This window comes from Aulostomus chinensis, chromosome 15 (assembly GCF_037954235.1).
Source record: "Aulostomus chinensis isolate RoL2024-O1b breed Wild chromosome 15, RoL_Achi_v1.0, whole genome shotgun sequence".
NCBI classification, from domain to species: Eukaryota; Metazoa; Chordata; class Actinopteri; order Syngnathiformes; family Aulostomidae; genus Aulostomus; species Aulostomus chinensis.
The window spans coordinates 22,974,657-22,999,561 of record NC_141334.1 but is presented as its reverse complement, the minus strand read 5'-3'; the positions used below and the strand labels follow the sequence as shown (position 1 = coordinate 22,999,561).

Sequence of the window (24,905 nt, the reverse complement as noted above, 5' to 3'; positions counted from 1 at the left end):
AGTGAAGGTGCAAAAAGGAGATTACAGCACACTCAATATGGGACATAGCCTGCTGCCAGTCTAGTTTTGTATGTCTAATTGATAAGAAATGTAAAAAACACACACAAAATACTATTTTTCAGGTGTAAAAGCTTTAAATATCACATATAGAACTTGTTCCTAGAAGGCCTCCTCGAGCACAATATCCACTACTTGTTGTGTGTATATACTGTACATGAGGCTCTTGTTGAAATATTGATATCATTTGCAGATGTGCAAGTCAACAATCAAATGTTTTAAATGCTGTGCCCATGAATCTTCATAATGTACAGTATCTAGGACACCACCTTTCTGAAATAAAAATATTAGTCACATTTAACATCATAAAGTTGACTGCACATAGCCAGGGATTGAACCCAGTCACCAGAGTGTTTGAGAATGTATGAGTGATCATACCACTGTCATCTTCAATCAATCATACAGTCTCTTCTATGAACTTCCAACTCCTGTCTGCTGCACAGAAAGCAAGATATTTTTCTCTACCAACTGACACTCGAATCTGTTTTATTGAACTGAACAGGCATTTCACTCTTAGTGTGTCAGGAGGTTGCTCTCCACACTTTGATGTCATGGATTCTCTAAAAAAAAAGTTCTTTGCTTGACAAGTACGGCAATGGAACTCTACAGCCAGACTGGAGACAAAACATCTTAAGGAGTTATTTTAGGCAAAAATAAAATTGTCATCAAATCCATCCATCTATCCGTCATTTTCTATACCGCTTATCCATTAAGGGTCGGGTTGGGGGCTGGAGCCTATCCCAGCTGACACTGGGCGAGAGGCAGGGTTCATCAGGAGCAACTAGGGGCTCAGTATGTTGCTCTAGGATACTTCAACATGGTCAAGTGAGGAAGGGGAAGTGAGGATTGAACCAGCGACCCTTCAGTTGCTAGACAGCCACTCTACATCTGAGCCATGCTACCCCTTTGTAAAAAAAAAAAAAAAAAGACTTATGCAGTTATTTTAAGAAGGTGACTACATTTTAATTGGGTATTCGATATTGTGTTGCAGGCTGCATGACATAACGTTCCCCCGCCATCTTACCTGTTAGCTGGGGATCACAGACAGTGATCAGCCGCCCTCTCTTTGAGAACTAATCAATGGTGGGATTGTTCACAAAGAGGTCTGCCCTTCAAAATGCCTTATGTGAAAATTAAAATACATGGCAGCAGTGACACAGAATGACAAAAAAAATCATCAGCAAAACATAACCTTTTGTTCCAAAAATAGATGTCCTGAAAAACACGTGATCCATGTTATTGTGTTTTTACTGTATTTAGTAACACAAATAAATGAAATCAGCAGATAGATTTCAGTTGTCTTTTTTGAGCTTTCTCTGAGCACACACAGGGCCATAATGCAGTCTTTTCAATACACTACAACTCATCCCCATTCTGAAACAAGTGACTCAAAGAAAAGGGAAACACTCTTAACATTTTGTTCTTTCTCCATTTATGCCTCTTTTACAAGTCAAGCTGCCACCCTGGGTCATAGGCCTATGTAGGGAAAAGTCTCTCCTGACTAGGCGATCCTGTGCATGTGAACAGGTCAACACACCTCATAATAAATACAGTCTGGAACATAAGGAATGAAATGTACAAGACACAGCATAACACAGGTCTGGTTTGTTGTAGATTGGGTTGTGTTCTGATATGTAAACAAGAATTTGGTGAACGTAGGGCATTTTTTAAGGTTTTTCATGAAAGGGGGTTGCAGTAATATGCTGTTACTCTTGGGAGAATCTCTCTGATATTTGACCATTTGTTGCTGAGCAGCTGTTCTGTAACTCCAGTCCTGGAAAAGTGAATGGCAGGAGTGCTGTGGTGGAATTCATGTTAAATACCACTGATCATTTTGAACATGATTCAATCACAACCAGGAAAGCTGCATTCATGAAAGGTCCTAAAACTAAATGGATATCCATCCATTCATCCATTCATCCATTGTCTACCGCTTATCCTGTTAAGGGTCAGGGAGGTCTGGAGCCTATCCCAGGAGCCTTCAAGTGAGAGGCGGGATTAACCCTGGACAGGTCACCAGTCCATCGCAGGGCCAACACATAGAGACAGACAACCATTCGCTTTCACAGCCACACCTACGGTCAATTGAGAGTATAGTCTGTGGGAGGAAGCCGGAGTACCAGGAGAGAACCCACGCAGGCACAGGGAGAACATGCAAACTCCACACAGAAAGACCCGTGCTCGAGCCGGGGCTATATATATATATATATATATATATATATATATATATTCTGTCAGGTCTTTGCATTCCAGGGGTAGAGAAGAAGACCTTTCGGCCTTTTCTGTATCCTGAGTAGTTGTTGTGTTGTCACGATCCTCATAATTGCAACACTTAAATGACCAACATAAGTCTCCTCTAAAACTCTAGCTCCAAGCTTGGAAGGTATAATGACTCAGGCCCCACTCAACACATCCCAGTATCCAAAGTAAGTTCATCATACATTGGTAAAACTGAGGAAACAGGCTGTGTTGCTCTGTACAGTTGAGATAGAATTAACTTTGTTGGTAGGCTTCCTTTTTAAAATGAGAAAAACACAACAGTCCATTGGCATTAGCATGCTTTATGCCCGCATGAAATCAATTATGATCAGCATGTACCCGAAAAAACAAAGCCCATGTCTGCATTTTTACAGTCAATTTGTATGTCAGTGGAGTTCCCTTTGGAGGACTGAAGGTAGATACCAATGACTGATTGTCTGTGACGAGGCTGATCTTGCTGCCTCAAAATTAGTGATTACAGCATTTCACTCCCCAAATAAAACTCAATTACTCCTACTTGATGAGGACATAATTTCTTGTAGCAGATGTAAGGGAGTATGATACGAAAGCTACTGGGTGTTCGCTTCTATCATCCAAAGTGTGTCAGCACTGTGCCATTTATTATTTCTGCTTCCTAAAATGCTTTGTGGCATTGCTTTGTCCACTGCCATTTTCACTCTACCTGTAGCTGTTGATTCAGGAGGTGGAGCACTGTTGCAGGATCTGGCAAAAAGCTTGTAATTCACAAAGCCTAGAAAAGAGTGGTGACACATGCTGTTGCTGTCAGGCATTTGCAACAGACTGAATCAGCTAAATACACACTTATGATATCTCTGTTGATGATATGCCCACAAAATAAAATGGACAGTTTAATGAACTCACACTTAGACCGTCATGCTTGAAGCCCATAATCCTCCAGTCTCTTTAAGACCATCTGTACGTTTTGTGGGTGCTCTATATCATTGGATCCTGTAATGACGATGCCATTCCAAAAACACTGACTGTAGCACCTGATCCATGACTCTCTGTCATATAGCTAGGGCTGAACCAACTCCAAGGACTGACCGGTTAGAGAGATAGAGCACCTTATGAGTGTCACAAAAAAATACTTTGGAGTCATCATTCATTTTATCAGCATGGAGGCTTCTGCCAGATCCAATTAACTCAACCTCTGTTCACCAAAATATTCTTTATTCTGTGTAAAGGTGCTGCTCTGCCTGCAGCACAGGATTCAAGGAGTCTTTATATTTGCCATACAGGTGGATTTTCCCTGTCTTCTTTGCTACAGAAACTACTGATGTGACTCATGGGCTCCAGGTGGCAGACAGGATTCCTTCAGCTTCCATCCCATCAAGTTCAGATTCAACTTTTTGTCAAACTTGCTTGGTGATACTTGGGTGTGGCATCAATGTTGGGCAGTATCGTTCCTCTGATGAGGTGAAGTGTTCCTATATTTCTTCTTGGAATACAGATGCAAACTCAAGCAGAATTTTTTCCCATTTTCTATTTTGAGTGGGATTTGATATTTGACAAATCTGTAAACTCTTTATGGTCGTCCTGTCAAGGCAGATTTTCCACAGCCAATCACATGGACCTGTGGGGACTTCCTGTCTGGCTCAATCTGCTCTGTGCAGATTGATGCATTATCTCTCAAAAATAGACTTTTACCTTATTCGTCATGAAGTGGTGCGTCAAGTCATTTCTGACCTTCTCACCTGAGACACCCTGCAGCACTTCTTATGGAAATTGCTGCATTTACTACAATGGTTATGATCAACCTAGTGTGCATTTGGGCTGATTTGTGAATCTCAAAGTTAGCAATTACAGTGTAATTTTTTTTCCTCTGATGATACTGAACAAAATTGTTTGCCCTTAAAACCGATACATTTTGATGGTTCTGAACCACAATATGACTTTTATATGCTTTTGCAGAGGAATAAAAACACTGACCAGAAGACACTCAAAACAGCTTCTTCTTGGTGAAATAATACCAAAATCGAGGCCTACTACAGAATACCAATGCCATGATAAATACTGACATGTGTGATGTTCCAGTCCTCTGTGGTACCATCAAAAATGTCTGTTTTGTCTATGTAACCTGCCAGTACAGAGTTTACTCATTTGCCACTTTGATGCTCCATTATCTAACAATATATCACTTTAAAGAATCCCGACCTGCAGCAAAAAATTGCGTAAATCTACCCTCAGATCTGTGGCAACTTTGACTTTTTGATAACAAGATATGAGGACCTATTTAAGCAATCTATAAACATGGCACAAGCTGGCGGTCAAGCGCAAGTGTCTTTCCTAGTTTCAAACCAGCACCTATGACGTTTTCATTTCATTTCTGCAGCTGAGACGTACTGTCTTCTCTCCCAGTTGAAGTGCTTGCCCCACTGAAATAGCAACACGCCAAGTCCTGGCACACGCTGGGATTTAAAGAGAATGACACGAGGCACACAGATTAGTTTGAGTAATGTCACACCTAACACACATCTATGACTAATTGGGTATCTAATGCCCACCCCCTGCACACTGGGCTATGTTTGGTGCACTGATTGTTGCCCTCAAAACATCAAAATGAAGCTGAACTTGTCCCAAATGCACAGCGCACGCTTAGTGCCATCCACCATCGTATGGCATAGAAACATAGTTCCTATTCTCAGTTCCTCACAAAAAGATGACGAAACATTGGCTTGATGCAGTGAGCTGATAGCCACCATCGTTGTACTAATGTTTCCTGACTGCAGTACGTTGGCTATCCCAAACCACACAAATTGACGAAATCCCAGATACACCAGATCCTACTTTGAAGTACTCCTTGCAGTACAAGCTGCACTGTCTTGTAATACTACTGTTAACTTCAAGAGGCAATACTGTATCACAGTGGTGTGAATGAGCAGAGGCTCCACTTTTCTGCAGGGGTCTGAGAGTAAAAGTCATCGAACACATCAAAAAATCCACAGTACCTAAACGACACCTTGGATCTCACTGCTGAAACTAAAAAGAAGAATGTGATTGAAATCAAACCCTGCTTTGTCTACATTAATCGAAGCACTCAGTATGTTTATAGGGTAAACAGCACTCAGTCTCTTTACTTCGCAGTCATTTCTCTTCTGTCTATGAATCCCCATTATGAAAGAAAATGGAATTAGAACCAAAACATCTATTTACACCCTCAAAACGCCAGTGTGTTAAGAAATCCAACTAATTGTGCCATGTATTTTCTGTTGTCCATGCCAGTTGATGTCCAGTGAGCAGTGTTTCAGGATAAGGATGGCATGACAGTATTTGTATGCCTCTCTGCAAATGGTTTATTAGTTATTTATTCATACTAATGTGTATTTGAATCATTGGCTTCATCCTGATATCTAAGTGCAGGGATTCCCAAAGTGTGGTACCCATGAGCTGCCACTAGGGGTTGCACGACATAAAAAATGTGATGGTGGTTGAAGTATTTTTTTAAGTGGGATTTTCCCACACAATAAAGACGTGTAAATAAACATTTCCTTTGCAAAATTTAAAATGAAAAGCTGACATATTAATTCATAAATAAATGCAGGCTATTCAAAATGCACCTCATCTTAAGATGAAGTGTAGAAGAAGTTATCTTCTTCGCACTGTATGTGGCATAGTTACACTTTTTTCCCTGAAGGTGTGGGGAATTGGGGGTGCATAAACCCAGTTGGGTAGGGGGTGCACAGCCAAAAAAGGAACTGCAGTCTTAGTGAATACTTAACACTGACAATGTTGAATATTGAATGTGTTGCATGTTGAAAGGTATTGTTGATGTTGAATTATTGGTTATGGTCAGTTGTGGTTAAATTACCGGTATATGAAGAAAATACAACCTGTCACTTCTTCAGCCACTAGATGACAGTGCCTATGGCCAATCAAACTTTTTGTGGTACTTAATAAGGCTTTCCCTCCAGTCTAAATTCTTGCTTGTGTTGTACATCACTTTGGTGATGTGATCTGATGAAATTGTAGAATTGCAGAATTGTAGAATTTAACTAGTGCTTGCAGCCAGACTCAGTTCCAGTTGTGTTTCTGTGCCTGTTTTTTTGCTTCCAACTTTCCCCTCTGCCGCTTCACCCCTCTGACCACTCTTCTGATCAACCCTCCAGTCATACCTTAACATGTCTACTCATCCTTTCAAGACTTGTGTAATGAGGCTGGTTAATGCCTGCTGAAGTTTGTGTGGTCCGTGTGTGTTGTCCTGGCAATCTGCCAGGTTTGACATTCTACATTTTTTTGTTTCATTCATTTGTTTGTGATGTGGAACACTCACAAATTGTAATTGGTTATTGTTTATGTACTAAAGTTAAGAGAAACACTGTCAGAAAGTCATCAGAAGTGGATTTCAATCCTTAGATTGTTCCTTTACCCAGTCAGTTTTCACAGACGTGAATCGTAGCAATTATCACTCATCAATGTCCAATCTTGTCTGCTGCCTGTGATGTTACAACCACTATTGAATGTCAGTGGAATTCATGTTTGCCGTGAGCAATAAAAGCTGTAAGGATAGAGAATGCCTTTTACTTCTTCTATTGTGTTTCAGAAACCACACAGTCAAACAACAAACAGATCAATTGATCTGTGAGTTCAGTGGACTGGATTACATCATTCACTACAAACTTTGCCACTGGATTCACTTAAGAAGTCAAACAAATTAACCAGCAGTTCCACACTTGTGAACTGAGCTCCAGCAGACCCCAAGAATTCCATTGGGCAAAATTCACCATTCAATCATTAATGTAATCCATGGGCTCCACTGCCATCAACAAATAAAATTTGACCTGGGATTGTCAACATGCAGTTTTACTTTGTCATTAAATGATCTTAAAAAAAGTGAAGAAAAAAAAGCTTGAGGTGACCGGTGTAACCATTGCTGAGCCTCTGTACACCTTTGTCTTTTGTCTTCTCATGATGTCATATCACTCTTTCAGACCTGCCTATCGTCAACCTCACCGTGGAGCCCCAGCCTGTTCTGGAAGGAAACCTGGTCAAATTCCGTTGCACCGCCAAAGCCAACCCTCCTGTCCTTTACTACAGGTCAGCTCTGCAAATCCACCTCTCTGAGACACAACCTCTCCTATTTCCTTTAGAAAGCTATCAGAAAATCAGGCTAGCTCCCCTTCCCTCATGAATACTGCAGCACTAAGTCAATGAAACACCTGCATGCCATAGAAGGGCCAAGCTTCTCCTCCTCACTGCATGAAAGCCAATGAAAGACCCACTTCAATCCTCCTTTTTAGCTATTTTAAAGTTTTCTCAGTGGTCTTTGAATTGTCTTTATGAAGTTTTCAGCCCAAATCACAAAACCTGTGCCATTTCACATGACTCTGCTTCTGCAGAGCGCCAGTAGCTCATTAACAATTCACCTCTGAGTTGTGGGCAGAGACAGCACTGCTCAGTGCCCTCCCTCGTGCACGACACAGCAGTGGGGGGATACCCCACACGCAGGTCTGGAGAAACGTCGCATTTGTCTGAGAGTTCAAACCAGCTGCACTCGCTGTCCTGGACCACCTGCTAGCTGGTGAAACCGTCTTCTGTGAAGTGTTGAATGCTAACCAATTAAATATGTGGTTTGTTCCATTGTTATGACCAAGGAACCATATCCATTCCTCTCTCACAGCAAAGTGTTTCAGTAGATTATGAAAGCTAATGTCATTATCTTTCTTCTTAGCATTGCAATCCGCTACAACACATCCGTGTTGATCGGCCATGTCTACTCGACTCATCAGAGTCTGAGGGGGTGGAGCAGGGCAGAGTGGGACACGAGCCTTTGGCCCGCCCAGTGGCTTTGTAACGTGGCAAAGGCGATCTGCCTGATCCTGCCTTGTAGGGTCAGCAATTGGTTCACAGCAATTTGAATGCAGAAATACTCAGAAATAAAATTTTGAGCTTAGTTTTCTCGAGATATATCCTCTATCCTCAGAAAATGCCATATGAACATGTGAACAACATGAAAAACATGATTTTCATCAGAGTGGGTCTTTAAGAGAGGAGACCTGGAAAAGACCACAGCCTGGCAGTGCTGTGTCATGTGCTGATGATTCAAATTCGGATCCTTTTGTGATAGACATACAAAAAAAAAAAATCAAAAATTTACAACCTGAACAATATAAGATTCTCAAAAAGAAAATTCCTTTCTGGAAATTCATAGCATATGAGTTTTCAGGTCAGTTTAGGTTGATGAGGGGGCAGGGGGATGAGACCTCCTCACCTTCAGTCCTCCTGCTTGTGACCCAGAAATCGATCTCAGCACATTGTTCTGAATTACTCCTCAGCTCCAAAAAAAATGCATCTGGAGGAGAGAATAGGTTCACTGGACTAGCTGAGAGCAAGGATGTATCAGGTGTATCAAACAAGAGGCGTGACACACCGACTGAAATTACAGTGTGCTTGGTGACATTTTACTGTCTGAACCCAAACTGGACATGAGCAAAAGAGCTGGTGCTGGGTCAGAACCCTTTCACAATTATTTTATAGTCAGAAAAGAAAAAAAAAAAAACCAACCTCAATCAATCAAATAACATGCAGTGATAAATAAAATTTAAAAAAAAAGAGTGATGCAGTAGGTGTGGAATTACACAATACAGGCAAGATAATACAATAATGGCCCCAGCAGCAATAAACATCGGTGAAGCAGAAACCCAGAGATGAAGAAGCGTCATCTTCTCTGTGGCAACAGACACTTAAATTCAATCATCTCTAACTGCTTTCCTCAATGTGTAACAGGCCCCAATGATAACCTTCTACAGCTTTTGAGTTTGATAGTAAGATTTCATATATATTTATTGGGGATGAAAATATATGACATCAGAAATTCCTGTCACACGATGTGATTAAAATTGAATTGATCGTGAAATACCATGGAAGTCGTACACAAACTAATGCACAAATGATGCAGTTGTGCCAAATATCATATTTAATTGCCCTCTCTCAAAAATGGTGCTCAGAGGCATGTAGGTCTCATCTTGTTGAAAGCCTGTTGCCTCAACTCCTCTCTCCTCCTTGCCACCTCCACTCACACTTTAAGTTGAGAAACTGGGGGAAAAAAGAAGCCTTTGAATTAGGGTAACTGGCAAGGTCCAGTTGGGGGGAGAAGCAGAATGGGGAGCAGACAAAAACAGAAGAAATTTAAGAACATTTGGAGTAAAGATGAGAAACTCTCAGACTTGAAAGGGACTTGAACACCTGTCTCTCACTGGATCATCTGGTGCTTGACACAACTGCAGAGATATGGACATTCCTGCAGGAGGGCAGTAGTTCACGAGTGAGGGACACTACAGACGCCCATGTCGCTGCTGTGTTGTTAACCATCTGCTTCAACATACTAACTGTATATAAATTACATAAAAATAGCAACTGCACCAGTTGCTACTGTATCTAATCTCTGTTAACTATTAGAACCATAGTCAGGTTTTGTTCCTGTGAGGTTATGTAATGTCCTGAGGTCAAGATTTTCAGGGGGGACAACTAAAAATGGGCAGTTGCCATCACTACGCCATCCAATTAGAGTCCCTCAAGTCTCACTAGCTGTCAGCATTCATGGTGGGGGCTCCAGGTAGTGACTGCAACAAGACCTGTGCACATTTTCTGAAGCTACTGTAAGTTTTAGACTGTTTTGAAGTAATATTTCCCTAAGTTGAGGGGTTCATTTAGGCATACTGCATAAAGTTTGAGGCCATTCCCCTGACTGTGATGAGACGAAGGATTTTACTGTAGTGACTGTACAGCATATATAAACTTCAGTTATTATGGTTACACTTCATCCAACTCATCGACGAACAGAATTAATGTCAGTGTAAACTTCTTTAAAAAAGGACAATAGAGAGAATTCAGAAAGAAAAAGAGCCAAACAAGAGAGACAACAGAGAATTTTGTTTTTATTCCAAGTAAATAATTCAAATTCAATTAAACAACTTGTCAATCAGACCCACTTTGTGGTGGGAGTAAGAGCTGTGTCGGTCTGCACCTGCTCTGTCCTGCTGAAACTGTTGTAGACCTCAAAAGTGTGCTTGCTTCAAGGCCAACACACGACTAGAGGAGGGACAGGAAAGGTGTCACATGATACAAGATTCCATAGGTGGCTTGTCTCTCGATGAAGTGAAGCTGGCTCAGATCAGATGATTAGATCAATGAGTGTTGACATGTGACTTATCTTTCTGTCAATCATTTTGTTATTGACATGCATCGTTTCAAAATGTATAAACACAAACACAGAAATTGTGTTCTCTCCTACTCTTTGACGACATGTGCACTATCACTGTCAATCATTATGAAATAAATGAATCTCATTATAGAAAGAAGTTTCCAACATGAAAAGCACTTGATAGGGCTACATTCCTTTCACAGTCGACATTTTCATTCTTGGTTGCAAACCCTGTCTGTCCAGAACCATTTCTTCTCTGGAAACAACAGTGTCATTAAATGTGGCGAGTAGGAGGCTGCTGAGGACGGAGATGGGAGCCTAGCTGTTCTGATTCTCTCTGAAGCAACAGCAGGTGATGGATGTCAAAGAGGGAGACTCTAGTGTGGAGCAATAAGCAGCAGAGTCCATCTGGCACCTCATTCATGATCTAGTGGGATGGTGCGAGGAGACTGAAGGATCTAATGAAGCTACAACATTTAATTGTACATTTAAATAATTCTCAGTGGTTGATTATTTGCAAAACCCATTGACAAATATAAAGGGAGACAAAAAGCATTGAGAATATAAATAAATAATGGACAAAATATAGAGATTCCAGTTTTCCATTGTTATTATCATCTTCTTGCTCCTGGTGAATGGAAATGACTCATGATATATTTAATGATATTATTGTATGCCAGCCACAACTGTCCTGGTGTCAGTGTCTGACAAACACGCTTCCTCGTAATACTCAATCCAGTGAGCATGCTCTTGATCATGTCTGTGAAATGGGAAAAGTGTGAGGGCAGGTGGAGTGAGTATGCTCAGTCAAGGCTCCTCCTTATCACATAAGCTCCAGATGTTCCTTATTTCTCTTCCCTGCTTCCACTCCTCCACCTCTCTCTCTCTCTCTTTCTCCCCCCTCCATCATAGGATTGAATGCAAGAGCTCAATTTACTAGTAAAGAAATGACAAATGACTGGGGTTCATGAGTAAGTCATCAGCCAGTGGATCAGTCTGCCTCTGTCCATCTGCCCATTTATGAAATGTTTGTGCATTGTGCACTCCTCTTGGATAATGACATAGGGAGCTATGCATATCAAATGTGTATTCCAGCAGGTCCTAAATGACGTGTCTTTCTCCAGCCTGTGTGAGAGAGCATGATGGTCTCAGCAGAAAGATACAGGATGTCCATGGAATGAAACTGGGAGCCAAGGAATTATTGTCTATTTGTCTTCATAACCTTGCAGAGGAAGTGAAGAGATGGATGGAGTGAGAGAAACAGAAATTGATTGTAAAGGATGGTGTTAATTGAATTGTATGGGGGGCAGATAAAGGAGGGGAAGAAAGAAATAAGGTGGTGTCAGTTGCAGTTCAAGTGCCTCCTATTCCTGAGGGGAGCTGTGATGCCAGTGCTGAGTGCCATCACTGCTGTTGAGTGCTGTTTATTTTGAAGCAAACGTGTCATCTCGTGTTTCTTCAGTTGTCACTTTAGTGGTGTCTAATGAGAGTCTCAGTTCTGCCCATCATCTATTTGATGTGAACACAAGGGCTCTGATTCACTCTGCTTTTGGACTAAATCAAATCCGAGAGGCCTTGGAGGGTCATCATCTCCTCATAAAACAACATTATTTTATGCTATATGTAACAGATCTGCCCAAAAATGTATATAGGTTCTTCCTTGGCCATGTGACACCCCTCATCTAAGTCACCTGAAAATTGGGCCAATAGAGTGGTTCACAAACATGAATAGATGCAAACAGGGCTGACAGATGTTTTTTTTAGGCACAGCATGGAGGATTCTGTATTTTTCATGCTCACCACTGCACTCAGAACTCAGCGCAGGAAGTCTGAGATGATACAGTGCAGCCTGTTCCAGAGTCGTGCTATCATTTTGGTCACGCAAAACAAAAACTGAGAGTCAGATGCAGTGACAAGACAGTCCACCTAAGAAAAAAACAAAGTGACAGCTTGAAAAAGCAAGCAGCAAAGCCACCTATGCTGATCTTTTGGGTACAAATGTCTTCTAGAAGAAGTAACAGAATACAGAAACAGAGATCATAAAATGAATAAGATAAAATGAAAGCTGCATAGAAAAAAACAGGGGTTCGCCTCTGAGAATAGAACATGAACATATCCATCAGTACCATAAAAGTCATGATACAGCAAGCACCAAGCTCAGGTCCCAGCTTCCTCCAACTCGTTTTTGTTGGCCCTAACGGCCTCATGGCCTGACCACATGGAAAGGACCCACAGAACCAATAAATTCTATAGGGGACTCTATTTCCAAGAAGCCCCAGCCATTTCACACCTGGATTCCAATCCTGCCCAGGACCCCCAGAGTGCAGCCGCTACATATTGCCTACTAGCTGACTCAAACTCTGCCAGCACGGGAACAGCAAGTTAGCACCAGGCTTCTAACTTGACCTAGACAAAAAGAAACAACCAGCATCCTACTGTTTTCCCTGAACACAGCACAGCAACAAACAGCATCAAACCTCTGGACAACAGACTCTTCCCTCCTGGGTTCATCAACCAGTAGCACACCAGCTGAGCAACATCTGAACTTGTAACACAACTGGGCATGAACACAGCATTTAGGACACAACATTAAACAGACTGATGATTGGTGATGTTCATGAATTGTTGTTGTTTAATCTCGAGAGTATTGTCGTGATCACTGGTTGTGAGAAATTTGGTGCTAGTCTACAATTCTACAATTCTACAATTCTACAATTTCATTTAGCAGACGCTTTTGTCCAAAGCGACGTACAACACAAGCAAAAATTTAGACCTAATTAAGGAAAAGTCCATAGGAAGCGCAAAAGTGCTTCAGTTGTGATTTGGTCACAGGTACTGCCTTCTAGTGGCAGAAGAAGTGTTGCCCCCCCACCTTTTTTTTTTTTAATTTAAATTTTTTTTTTTTTTTTATATATAACAGACATACAACATCACACAACACAGTTAGTGCTACATAATCACTAAGTGCTGGGTCTTGGACCCTCTGACTTATTCTACCCCAACGAGGAGAAGAGTCAGGTTAAGTGCCTAGGTGCTCTCTGAACAATTGAGTCTTCAATTGTCTCTTAAAAGTAGAAAGGGACTCAGCAGAATGTACAGAGTTGGGTAGTTCGTTCCACCATTTGGGAACAACAGAAGAGAAGAGTCTGGCTAGAGATTTGGAGCAGCGCTGGGCTGGAAGCACCAGGCGTCTTTTGCATGCAGAGCGTAGTGGGAGAGAAGGAGAGTAGACCTGGATCAGGGATTCCAGGTAGGCTGGAGCCGTTCTTGTGATTGTTTTGTAAGCTAAGAGAAGTGCCTTGAATTTGATCCTGGCTGCCACTGGAAGCCAGTGAAGAGAAACCAGCAGCGGGGTGACATGTGCCCTTTTGGGCTGGTTGAAGACCAGACGTGCTGCTGCATTCTGGATCATCTGCAGAGGCTTGAATGAGCATGCAGGGAGGCCTGCCAGAAGAGAGTTGCAGTAGTCAATGGAGACAAATAATATATACATGCAAACTAATCACCCTCTCTCTTAACCTGCACCATGACACACACTCACCTAGTCTTGTTTGGACTCCAGTCTAACTATTTATGGGTGGGAGATTCAAACATCCCGCTTCATTCACACTCCTCTTTGTCTCAGACCATGTGTTTTCATCTCTGCATTACATGCACATCAACACACAGAGACAAAGACATTCCTTCTCTCTCACACACACCCGCTCATATGCACACACTCTTCTTTGTAGTTTAGTTCCTTGGATAGTTAGCTAGGTTATACTATGTATTTGTCTTTTATTTTGTAAATAAACATAATAAAATACACAGGTGGTTGTCTTTAATGTTGCATGAGTGAATAATATGCAAACCTATTCCTTGCCAAGAATTCCAGAATCCTTCAACTTACTCACTTTTGCTAAGTAGTTCTGATTATAGTTATTGATTTATCTGTTAATCATTTACAACTTAATAGTTCTGTAATGTAGTTGGTGCTTCTACAAGCCTGAACTCAGTTAACTGGCTTTTTCCCAGTTTTCAGGGTGGTGCCCTGAGGTGGATTTAAATCCAAATAAATCACATTCGATTTATAATTACTTCTTAATAATTACTAAATTATTTTTCATAGCCGGATTCATTTGATCAACATCTTTATGCATAACATTGTTGTTGCTGTGTTATATAGAGAAATAAATAGTCTATAGTATACTACTGAGACTTAGATCAAGCTAACAGCTGAAGTCCCGTAGTTCTCAGGGAACTTTAGCTGTGTGTCATTCCTCTCAAGACAATCCTCCGAGCATGATCACCCCCATTCTGCCTGTCCATTGTTGCAGAAAAATACCTGGGTGTCACTGGGTTTTTGGACAAGTGGGATCAAGTCTTAAGGCTATATCCACCTGCTCTCTCCACCCCATGCCCACATCTCTGATTAAAGCCTGCCCCCTTTTCTTCTGCTACATTAAAGCCAAGACCACTAACAAACCTTTGCAATCTGCTGCTGTACCCTCCAGTTTCAACGTCTCTGTCATACTGACCCAAATCTCTAGCCTTCCTAGGTAAGATTTGGAAACTGCAGTGGCAACCATGAGCTCTTCAGACCACCCCTCAGCACAGAGTCTAACCTTGAACAAGTCACCAACTAGTCAGGCAATGATCACAAAACCATCACAGATGATGGGTTAACAGTGCAGTGCAACATGGTGTAAAAATGGAGATGATTTTAAGTTGTATGACACTCTCTAAAGCAGAACTAGTTGCATTAAAAGCTGTTCACATTTTGAAGGCAACTGCCTGTCAATGTCAGCCTCAACAATAACACCAGCCAAGAGGTCTCTGACCTTCCAAGGACTGACTGTGGAGATGTTCTCACATCCACCCACAAAAAAGTTAATGCTTGTCACAAGCTTCTATAAATCAATACAGCAGGTAGAAGAGGGGGCTGATGATAGTCAGATTTGTTTTATTGGACAGCTGTGAAAGGACAGTTTGTACTGCCTTCAAAACTTGAATCAAATGAGCTCAAACTCATGCTTGGTATAACTTTGGCTCCCTTTGATGAAACCACAAGTGCAAATATGACAAGGTGGTCCCCTCTCGCGTTACTAGATGTGTCTGGGGAATGTGCTATGCTATGGCAGACAGATGACTGACAGGAAACAGGAAGTGTGTTCAAACACCAAGAACCTCTGCTGAGAACTCTCTGGTCAAGTTTGAGAGGAGAGTGGAGGGAGGGGATATTTTGACAGCAAAATGATGTGGGTCTTCTAGTAGTTAAAAAGAAAAAGAATCCATAGAGCAGGCAGAAAGAGATGGGACAAGTAGCAGATCTAATGACAGGAGGTCAGTGCCAAATGGAAGACAAATGTGTTATATTTTATCATTATTTCTTAGTGAATAAACAAGAATGTGTGGAAGCTATAGTATCCTTCAAAGAGATACATCCTTACACTCTCTCATAATTTGAAGACACTAGCTATATACACTTGCTTGGTTGATGGAGGAAATTGGGGCATCCAGAGAAAACCACACAGCCAGCTGGCATGTTCAAACCCACAATTGCCTTGTTGTGATGCAAATAAAGCATTTTCAACTATGTATTCAACAACAGAGAGGTTACATGAAATACAATGATGATTTTGCAAATCTCTGGAGCTTGATTGGAGGAAGCTTTCTTCCAAAACATTTTCCTTCATCTTGTGTTTTGATGTTGTGGTGGAGAGAGCTCTCATAATCTTCACTGGCTCAGTGTCGGATTCGCATCATTCTCATACTCATTCAGGTTCCCCTCTGTTCTGTGTGAAGGCAACTGCATGTCCTCTTTTCCTTCACTTAATATTCCAGTAATTCATTGGATTTGTCATCTGTCTGCTTATGCACACTATACATGCAGTAGAAGTTTAAAAAAAAAGTAACAAAAACCAAATACAGGCTCCAGTGCAGGTGGAGATAATTCACAGAACCAAAGCTTCCACTGGTGGTCATAAATCTGAGTAAACCTCACCAAACAAGCAAGCTGGCAGGAGCAGGACCAGCATAGATAGCATAAATGCCCTGAGGGGCAATGACAGTCATCAGGTGCCCATTTGGACAGAAGGTTACCAGGCCACCCAAAAAGACAGGTGCCTCAGTAACGAGGGAGTGCATCTTCTGAAGAGGTTTTAACAAGCAGAGGAGCTGGCTAGGATGTATGATGATGTGGGATGTCTGTGCACACTCGTAGTGAACATTACATAGCAGATCATGCTTCACTAAAGCCTTACAAACATATCATATACAGTTTGGTAACAGGGTTGTTTTTATTGTTTATTGTTTCTTTCTTTATTTTCTATTATACATTTTTTTAAATATAAGCTCAAATGTATATTGAACACAAAACTCTTTCCCTGTAGTTTAGTCAAACATCTTTGTTAATTTGATATAATTGCTCAAACAGTTTTTTACATGTCATTGACTTCTTCCAAAGCTAGTTTTCATAGGATTTTTTTATGATTAATAACAAAGTGCAGAGACAAAGTGCAAAGAAGCAGAGCTTTTTTAGTTTGCATGTTTAAAACATTGTTTACAAGTAGCAAGACACCAATCAACTGGCTTTGTTTACTTTATTCTATCCATCCATCGTCATCTTCCGCTTATTCCTCCACATTAAGGGTCGCGGGGGGGCTGGAGACTATCTCAGCGTCAACGGGCGAGAGGCGGGGTACACCCTGGACATGTCGCCAGTCCATCGCAGGGCCAACATAGAGAGACGAACAACCATTCACACTCACATTCATACCTTTGGTCAATTTAGAGAATTCAATCAGCCTAGTCCCCAACTTGCATGTCTTTGGATGGTGGGAGAAAACCGGAGTACCCAGAGAGAACCCACACAGGCACGGGGAGAACATACAAACTCCACACAGAAAGATCCCACGCCCGAGCCGGGACTCAAACCCGGAACCTTCTTGCTGAAGGGCCACAGTGCTAACCACTGCACGACCGTGCAGCCTTACTTTATTATATATTGAATTAAATTGTGCTCTGTAGAATTTGGATTACTGTTGGAATACCCCTACAAATCTAGGCCACATGGTACTCTTGCTCACAGCACAAAAGGAAAGAAGAGTCTCGGGTTCAAGTTCGATATGTTCAAAGATTCCAAGATCTTTCTCTCTGGACTTTTATGCTCTTCATCCATCCATCAATCCATCCATTTTCTTCCGCTTATCCTGTTAAGGGTGTGGGGGGGGGGGGGGGGGGCTGGAGCCTATCCCAGCAGCCTTCAGGTGTGAGACAGGGTTCACCCTGGACAGGTTGCCAATACATCGCAGAGCCAACATATAGAGATAGACAACCATTCCACAGCCACGCCTTCTATCAATTTAGAGTCTGGATTAACCTCGTCCCCACTTGCGTGTCTTTGGACTGAGGGAGGAAGCTGGTGTACCCGGAGAGAACTCACACAGACACGGGGAGAACATGCAGACTCCACACAGAAAGATCCCGTGCTCAAGCCGAGGCTCAAACCTGAAACCTTCTTGCTGTGAGGCGACAGTGCTGACCACTGCCACACCGTGCCGCCCACCTTGCCACCATCAAGTAGGAAATCAAGGAAGATGCATTCACATGCTTAATTATGTCCATCTACAGAATTGTGTACAGTTCTGTACTTACTTCATTTACAGAGTGAAAGGAAAGCGGTGCAGGAGCTGGATGGTAGGAAGGCCAGGAAGTAAGGCTCAAGAATGGATAGCTGTTGGTGCTAGGGGCCAGGTGAACAAGGTCCTTCCCTTAGTTTAAGGCAAAAACTGAAAGCCTGATGTGTCTTTTTGGTTCAGTTGAAAGATGAATAATGACACTCGTTTTCCCATCATAGGCATTTCAAAGACACTGAGCAGGTATCTGTACTGTGGCGCAATGATTTCAACTCTTAAATATCTGAGCATCATTCTAGTCATACTCTTGAGCATCTACTTCCCACAGTTGCACACAAACTTAGTGCTTTATTCATGAGCTATATATTGTATATATGCATGCATTAAAATTATACTTTGTTTTTGTATTTTTTTTTTTTTCAAATTATAGCCACGGTCAAATTGTAAGTGGTCCTGTTCAAATGTGATGTGTGTGACTCTTAGTTCAGGCCTGTATTAAATTTCACATAAATATTTTCAAATGAAACCAAGAACATAAAACTATCAAAAATCATTATTTCCATTTCTGATCATTTTCATATTTTAAGGAAAATCCCTCCTGAAATGATTTGGTCTTTTCCCCCTCTGATTGAATCATTTTCACATTATGTTTTGTTGTTCAGGTGGGCCAAAGGAGGCAATGTGATCCCAGATGTGTCAGGCAACATCTATGAGGTCCTTGTGGATCACTCTTTCTTCACTGAGCCTGTCTCTTGTGAGGTCACGAATGTCCTGGGCAACACAAACATCAGCAGAAATGTTGACGTCTACTGTGAGTATTTATAACCTTCATCAAATGCCTAAGATGAGCTGAGATACATGATGTGTTTTGCATTGTTTTTGTTTTGAGATGAGTTATATGGTTTGCTGGGTGTTGCCTTGTAAATGTCCTTGTACATTTCAAGAGCTAATAATATAATTACAATTGACTGTCTCCCAGTTGGGCCGAAGATGGCAGCCGAGCCTCAGTCTCTGCAGGTCGACCTGGGGTCTGATGCTGTCTTCAACTGTGCTTGGACAGGAAATCCCTCTCTGACCATTGTATGGATGAAACGTGGCTCAGGAGTGGTATGTATTATTCAATGAGACCCGTGCCTTGAACACAAGAATTCATTGTAACCAGTTAGAAGAGTGCAGATACGGATCACTAGACAGAGTCTAAGTTTCAGGTAAGTTCACTCTTGGTGTGTTGAAGGCAATAGAAAGGAAGGAGACAGAGAAAGGAGACTTCACTTACTGTATCTCTGTTATTGTCACCAAACCCAAGTAACCACTTATATGGTTTTATGTGACATCTTGATACAGTATAATGACAAATGGATGGGTGGATGGGTGGATGGTGAATGGCACAAACATTAACTTTGCAGCAGGAGAAAAGTCCTTTCGTTTTTGATTGACATTTGCACCGGATAACCCTAATTTGAAACCATATTTCACACTACAAACCAGTTAAAAAAACAATTACTGAAATGTTAATAGAAAACAATGGACACACAAAACTTAACCAGATAGAAATGGCATTTGAAAATGTTTCCCTCACAACACAGGTGCTTAGCAACAAGAACACTCTGACACTGAAAACAGTGAAGCCAGAGGATGCTGGGAAGTATGTGTGTCGAGCCGTAGTCCCCAGAGTGGGCGCCGGGGAGAAGGAGGTGTCGCTCACTGTGAATGGTAAATATAATGCTGTGAAAGGCAATGACATTTGTCAACACTGCATTTGATCCTGTCTGAAAGCAATAGAAAGAAAAAAGCTTTCTTGAATAACAGAAATCGGGGCTGTTACTGAGGAGCAAATAAGGAAAGTTATTTATTGCATTGATGTCAAGAAAGAGCTTGTTTTAAGGTTAACTACTCAAATTGAATGCAGTTATTTCTTGTATTCTGTGGAGGAAAAAAATGTAGGATTCAATCAAGTACAATGCTGTTCTGTTGTGTTCGGACAACCTAACAGACTGACATTATATTATTGTCATTACTTGTGCAAGCTGAGTTTTTGAATTGCTTGTGTGCAGCGCAACTCTTTTCTCAAAGCACAGTGTAATAATGAGTAATTGTCTTTGAAAACACTATGAAAGGCAGTTGGGAGTATTTCTTTTTCTACTCCTGCTACTCCATGACTCTTCTATCTCATTAATCTACTGATGTGTTACGGGTCTGTAAGTAGTGGCAGGCTGGGCCCCAGGGGCACTCTGAAGAAAAATTGTGTGCATTTGAATGAAGATGAGGAAATATTTGATTTCTCTTGGTCAGCAGTTTCTCAATTTGCAAGAGCCTCTCAAGTGTCTGGGCTGTCATTACAGCAAGCCGCAGAGAAGCCAGATGTCAGAGCACTGCAGACCTCACTCTGATCCAAACACCATATTATGCAGAGTCATCAGGCTTGTATACTAGGAAACAAACTTTCAGCACTCAGTAGTTATAAAACCTTTTATCTGATCCTCACCTACCTTCCTGGATTAGCCAAAACACATAATAATCCCATAAATATCATTAGTGAGTACACTTTATTTGTGGTCAAATACTTTCATGTGTTATTAGAATTATATTAAAATCAAATATAAAGTGAGTAGAGACACTTTTGGCCAGCCAGTATAAAAATACATGTTTCTGATATTGAGTCATAATTATTTACCCGTTTATCAATGGATTCTTTTCATTATCAATTAAAACAAAGCTTCATTAGTATAAACCTGAGTGTACACACTAACTCAGGGTTTGCCAGATGCTTTCAGGCCAAGCAGCATTATTAAAAAAAAACTCCCCAGGTATCCCCAGAAATGACAAAACAAATACCATATCAGAGCTCCATTAAATGAAAATTTGATATAGCTGAAGCTACTGTATGTCTAGAGTTCCGTCACAGAGCAGGAGAACTTAAACCATCCTTCATCAACCTGAGCGAAACAACTTCTTCAAAATAACTTGGAAGAGTTCTACTGACTAAGAATTTTTGCATCCACAGGTCCTCCGACTATCTCTAGTACGCAAACCCAGCAAGCGCTCTACGGAGAGAAGGGCCAGATCAAGTGCTTCATTCGCAGCACTCCTCCTCCTGACCGCATTGTGAGTCACTTCTTCCCTCCTTCCACTTTCTTTTAGATTTTCATGGTCAATCTGCAAAGTGGAAGTGAATTCAAATTCTATACTTGTTAACTACAGGATTTGTTTTTTGATTACCTGCACCCCATGTTTTTAGGTGAGAATCTCTTAAAACACTAGTAGTTGGTTCAGATTCACCTTTATGACATTACGACCACTGACAGGTGATATAATAAGGCCTGAAGTGGACATTTAGTTCTTGAAGTTGATGTGTTGTAAGCAGGGAGATGGTTGAGTTTAAGGATCTGAGTGAATCTGATAAGAGCCAAATTGTGGCTTAGACAAGTGGCCCAGTGCATCTTATAAACTGCAGGTCTTGTTGGGTGGTCTGGGTCTGCAGGGTCATGGGAGCCAACTGTGTGACTCCCTGATCTGTGTGCTCTCCACATGGATCGGTGAGCCACACAGTCGGTAAGCCTGTGTTGTCCGATCCCACAGAGGAGCTACTGTAGCAAACGCTGCTGAAAAAGGTAATGATGGTTCTGTTCTAAAAGGTGTTGACTTGGCCTCCAAAGTCCCCAGATGTCAATCCAATTGAGCATTTGTGTCTTATGCTGGACAAAAAAAGTCCATGGACTTATTTTTATACAGCACCTTTCTACCTTAGTGGCATTCAAAGCGCTTTATAGTTTCATCTCATTCACCCATTCACACACACACTCACACACTGATAGTGGAAGCTGTCATGCCATCCGCCACGCTACACATCAGTATCTTGCTCAAGGACACTTCAACATGGTCACCGGAGGAAGTGAGAATCAAACCATCGACCCTTCTGTTGCGAGACGGCCACTCTACCTCCAAGCCATGCCACCCACAAATGGAGACCCTACCTCACATTTTACTCGACAAAAAGGAACTGTTGCTAATGTCATGGTGTTAAAAACCACAGCTTTGTTTAGTGGAGCCCATACTTCAACAAAGCTCAAAGCTGTTTTGGCAGCAAAAGGGATACCTACCTACTATGAGGCAGATGAGCATAATGTTTTAGCTGATTGGTGCATAAAGTCAAAGGCTTTGAATAAACTGCTTCAAAACTGCCCCTGTCCCTTTTTCACAGACCCTGATTCTGCACTGAGGTATTCTCAACCGCTGGAAGGGGGAAGCCTCTGTCCCCAGCAGCTTAATATTCCCACCCTGAAAAAATCTGTGTAGGGGGGGGCTTAAGTTTAGCTCAGCTCCTCAGACAATGTGCTAACATTAGCCCCTTATGCTTTTTTTTCAAAATATAGTAACACAATCCACTGCGACTCAAGGTAAAGCTAATACAGTCATAAGAAAATTTAGTTACAGTTGAACAATGTGACTTATGATGTGATGTAAATACAATGTGTTACTTGAGCAAATGTTGGCTCAATCAAAGTGTTAGGGGTCATGAAATCCACTGACAGACATCACATCTAATCAAAGGCGCCCGCAATACTCGTGAAAGGTAACACATTTTCAGCGAGTGAAGTAGTTTGGGACGCATTGTTAAATGTTCAAATTTGGAAAGTTAATTATGGCAAGAATGTCGGTGTTACCAATTACCATTAGAAGGTTGGATTCCAGTGACAAAATTCAGTGTACCAGAATCACTGATGAAGGAAATTTAGGGTCCATTGTTAGCTAAGTTATATGTAGAGAGACTCTCTATGTTGGCCCTGCGATGGACTGGCGACCTGTCCAGGGTTTACCCCGCTTCGTTGACGCTGGGATAGGCTCCAGCCCCCCCACGACCCTTAATGTAGGAATAAGCGGAAGACAATGGATGGATGGGATGGATGTAGAGAGAGAGAGACTGGAGGACATCAGAATGAAGGGACAAACAAGGAATGAACTGGTCCCTTACTTGGCTGAGGATACACTCCCAGGTCCTCATGACACTGGAGCAACTTTACAGGCCCCTCCTGTATAAGATTGTTCTGGGCTAAAAATGGGGTGATAAGTGAAAATGAATGAATGAATGAATCAATCAATCAATGAATCAAAAGCATGACACCAGAGTCAAGCCCACCTGGGTTAGTGAGAGTGTGGTCAACAATGAAAGGATCATGGAAATCCCATCCAAAGGTGGTCTTGGTCATGTTTATAGGAAAGAATAAGCACTTATCCCAGGTGTGCACCCACTAACATGTATTTCATCTGTTAGGCCTGGTCCTGGAAGGAGACAGTGTTGGAGTCAGGGACCTCTGGACGCTACACTGTGGAGACAGTCAGTACAGAGGAGGGGGTGATCTCCACGTTGACCATGAGTAACATCGTCCCAGCTGATTTCCAAACAATCTACAACTGTACAGCGTGGAACAGCTTCGGCTCTGACACAGAGATCATACGCCTCAAAGAACAAGGTGAGGATTATGATATCAGACACAATCATAATGTAGCTCATGTCTAAGATGCTTAATACTGACACGTGATAAAGCTGCTTCCAGTCAGTCTGTAACACTGACTATGTTTTCTTTTGGCCCCTGATATGCCCTTTTTTTAACAACCCATAAAATACAGTGATACATAATTCCTATATTCCTATGATGATTTTTAAATGGTTTATCATGGTGTGTACACTAGCCAGTGCTACAGCTCCTCTGCCTTATTCTATTTATTATCTTATAGTGGTTCTCAAACTTAGTACCATCTCAGAAAAAAATGAAGCATTCCAAGCATCACCATTATGATCAAAGTTAACAGTACAGGAGTATAGCCTCTCTGTTCAGCTACAGCAGAGGTGGGCAACATTTACTCTCAGAGGGCTACACTGGCTTGAGTAAAGTAAGTGACAGCCACACAGCAGACAGTCAGATGGAAACCTGAAACACACGTGCTAGAATATGTTCTTGAATCTGCAATTGTTTTCAACTGTGTGTGTCAATCTTCTGAGCTCTGAAGTTACAACGAAGGGATCCACGTTTTCAAATATATATTGATATACTAATCAATGATAAAACACTCAGAATTACGTTACGAATATCTTATCATGTAAAGAAAAGTAACTAGGCCATGTCTTTCATATCAGTGCTTTCATCCAGCATGATGGAGAAATATGTGGAATCAGAGGACAGCTGGAACCTCTGTTGGAATCATGTTTGATATTAGCCCTGACTCTGTACAGTGCACAGACCACACAAGATGCAATGTGCTGTGCTCACTGCTGGGTCCAGAAATGGAGGGCGAGACAGCACCGAACACTTCTCCAATGTGCACATGGTTGCGATGCATCCAAGACACACATCGGAAAGTTTTACAAATCATTCTCATCAGAATATCTCTTCCCATCAGCAGGCAAAAGAAAGCCATGAGGAAGCTACAAGGGAGCCAGCCACAGCCAAATACCTCCACTTCACAGCAGTCTCTCTGAGAATTTAAATGTAGACATTTAAGGTCTAACTGGCCCCTTTTTAAAATGGAAAACACAAGAAATGTATTCAGCATTCTCAACCCCCCGAAAACCACTCTAATACTGCCTAAGTGAGTATCCAGTAATTTCTAAATGCTGGCGCCCCATACTTTAACTAACCAGAACTATGGGCTACTCAGTACTTCCAGGTTAAAATTGCTGGATAGTAGATTATATCATCATATTAGCACTGAAATTATCAAAAGAAATTTTCAGCCTCCTGAGTCTGCACATTCCTCTGCTCTTTTCTACGTGATTGGTTGCTCATTTCATTTAGATGAAATGTATTTTAGTT

The 24,905-nt window shown here is 41.6% G+C and overlaps 1 protein-coding gene across 3 annotated transcripts in view; it reads left to right on the top strand.

The window, feature by feature from the left end:
* Positions 1 to 24,905, top strand: part of LOC147249198 (kin of IRRE-like protein 3) — a 188,587-nt gene that overhangs the window by 144,815 nt on the left and 18,867 nt on the right. For all 3 annotated transcript variants that reach the window (XM_086227191.1, XM_086227190.1, XM_086227189.1), the window contains 6 exons: positions 7,266 to 7,371; positions 18,756 to 18,904; positions 19,073 to 19,200; positions 19,680 to 19,806; positions 21,098 to 21,198; positions 23,366 to 23,564. In XM_086227191.1, the coding sequence (XP_086083317.1) occupies positions 7,266 to 7,371; positions 18,756 to 18,904; positions 19,073 to 19,200; positions 19,680 to 19,806; positions 21,098 to 21,198; positions 23,366 to 23,564 (810 nt within the window). The remainder of the gene's footprint in view (positions 1 to 7,265; positions 7,372 to 18,755; positions 18,905 to 19,072; positions 19,201 to 19,679; positions 19,807 to 21,097; positions 21,199 to 23,365; positions 23,565 to 24,905) is intronic.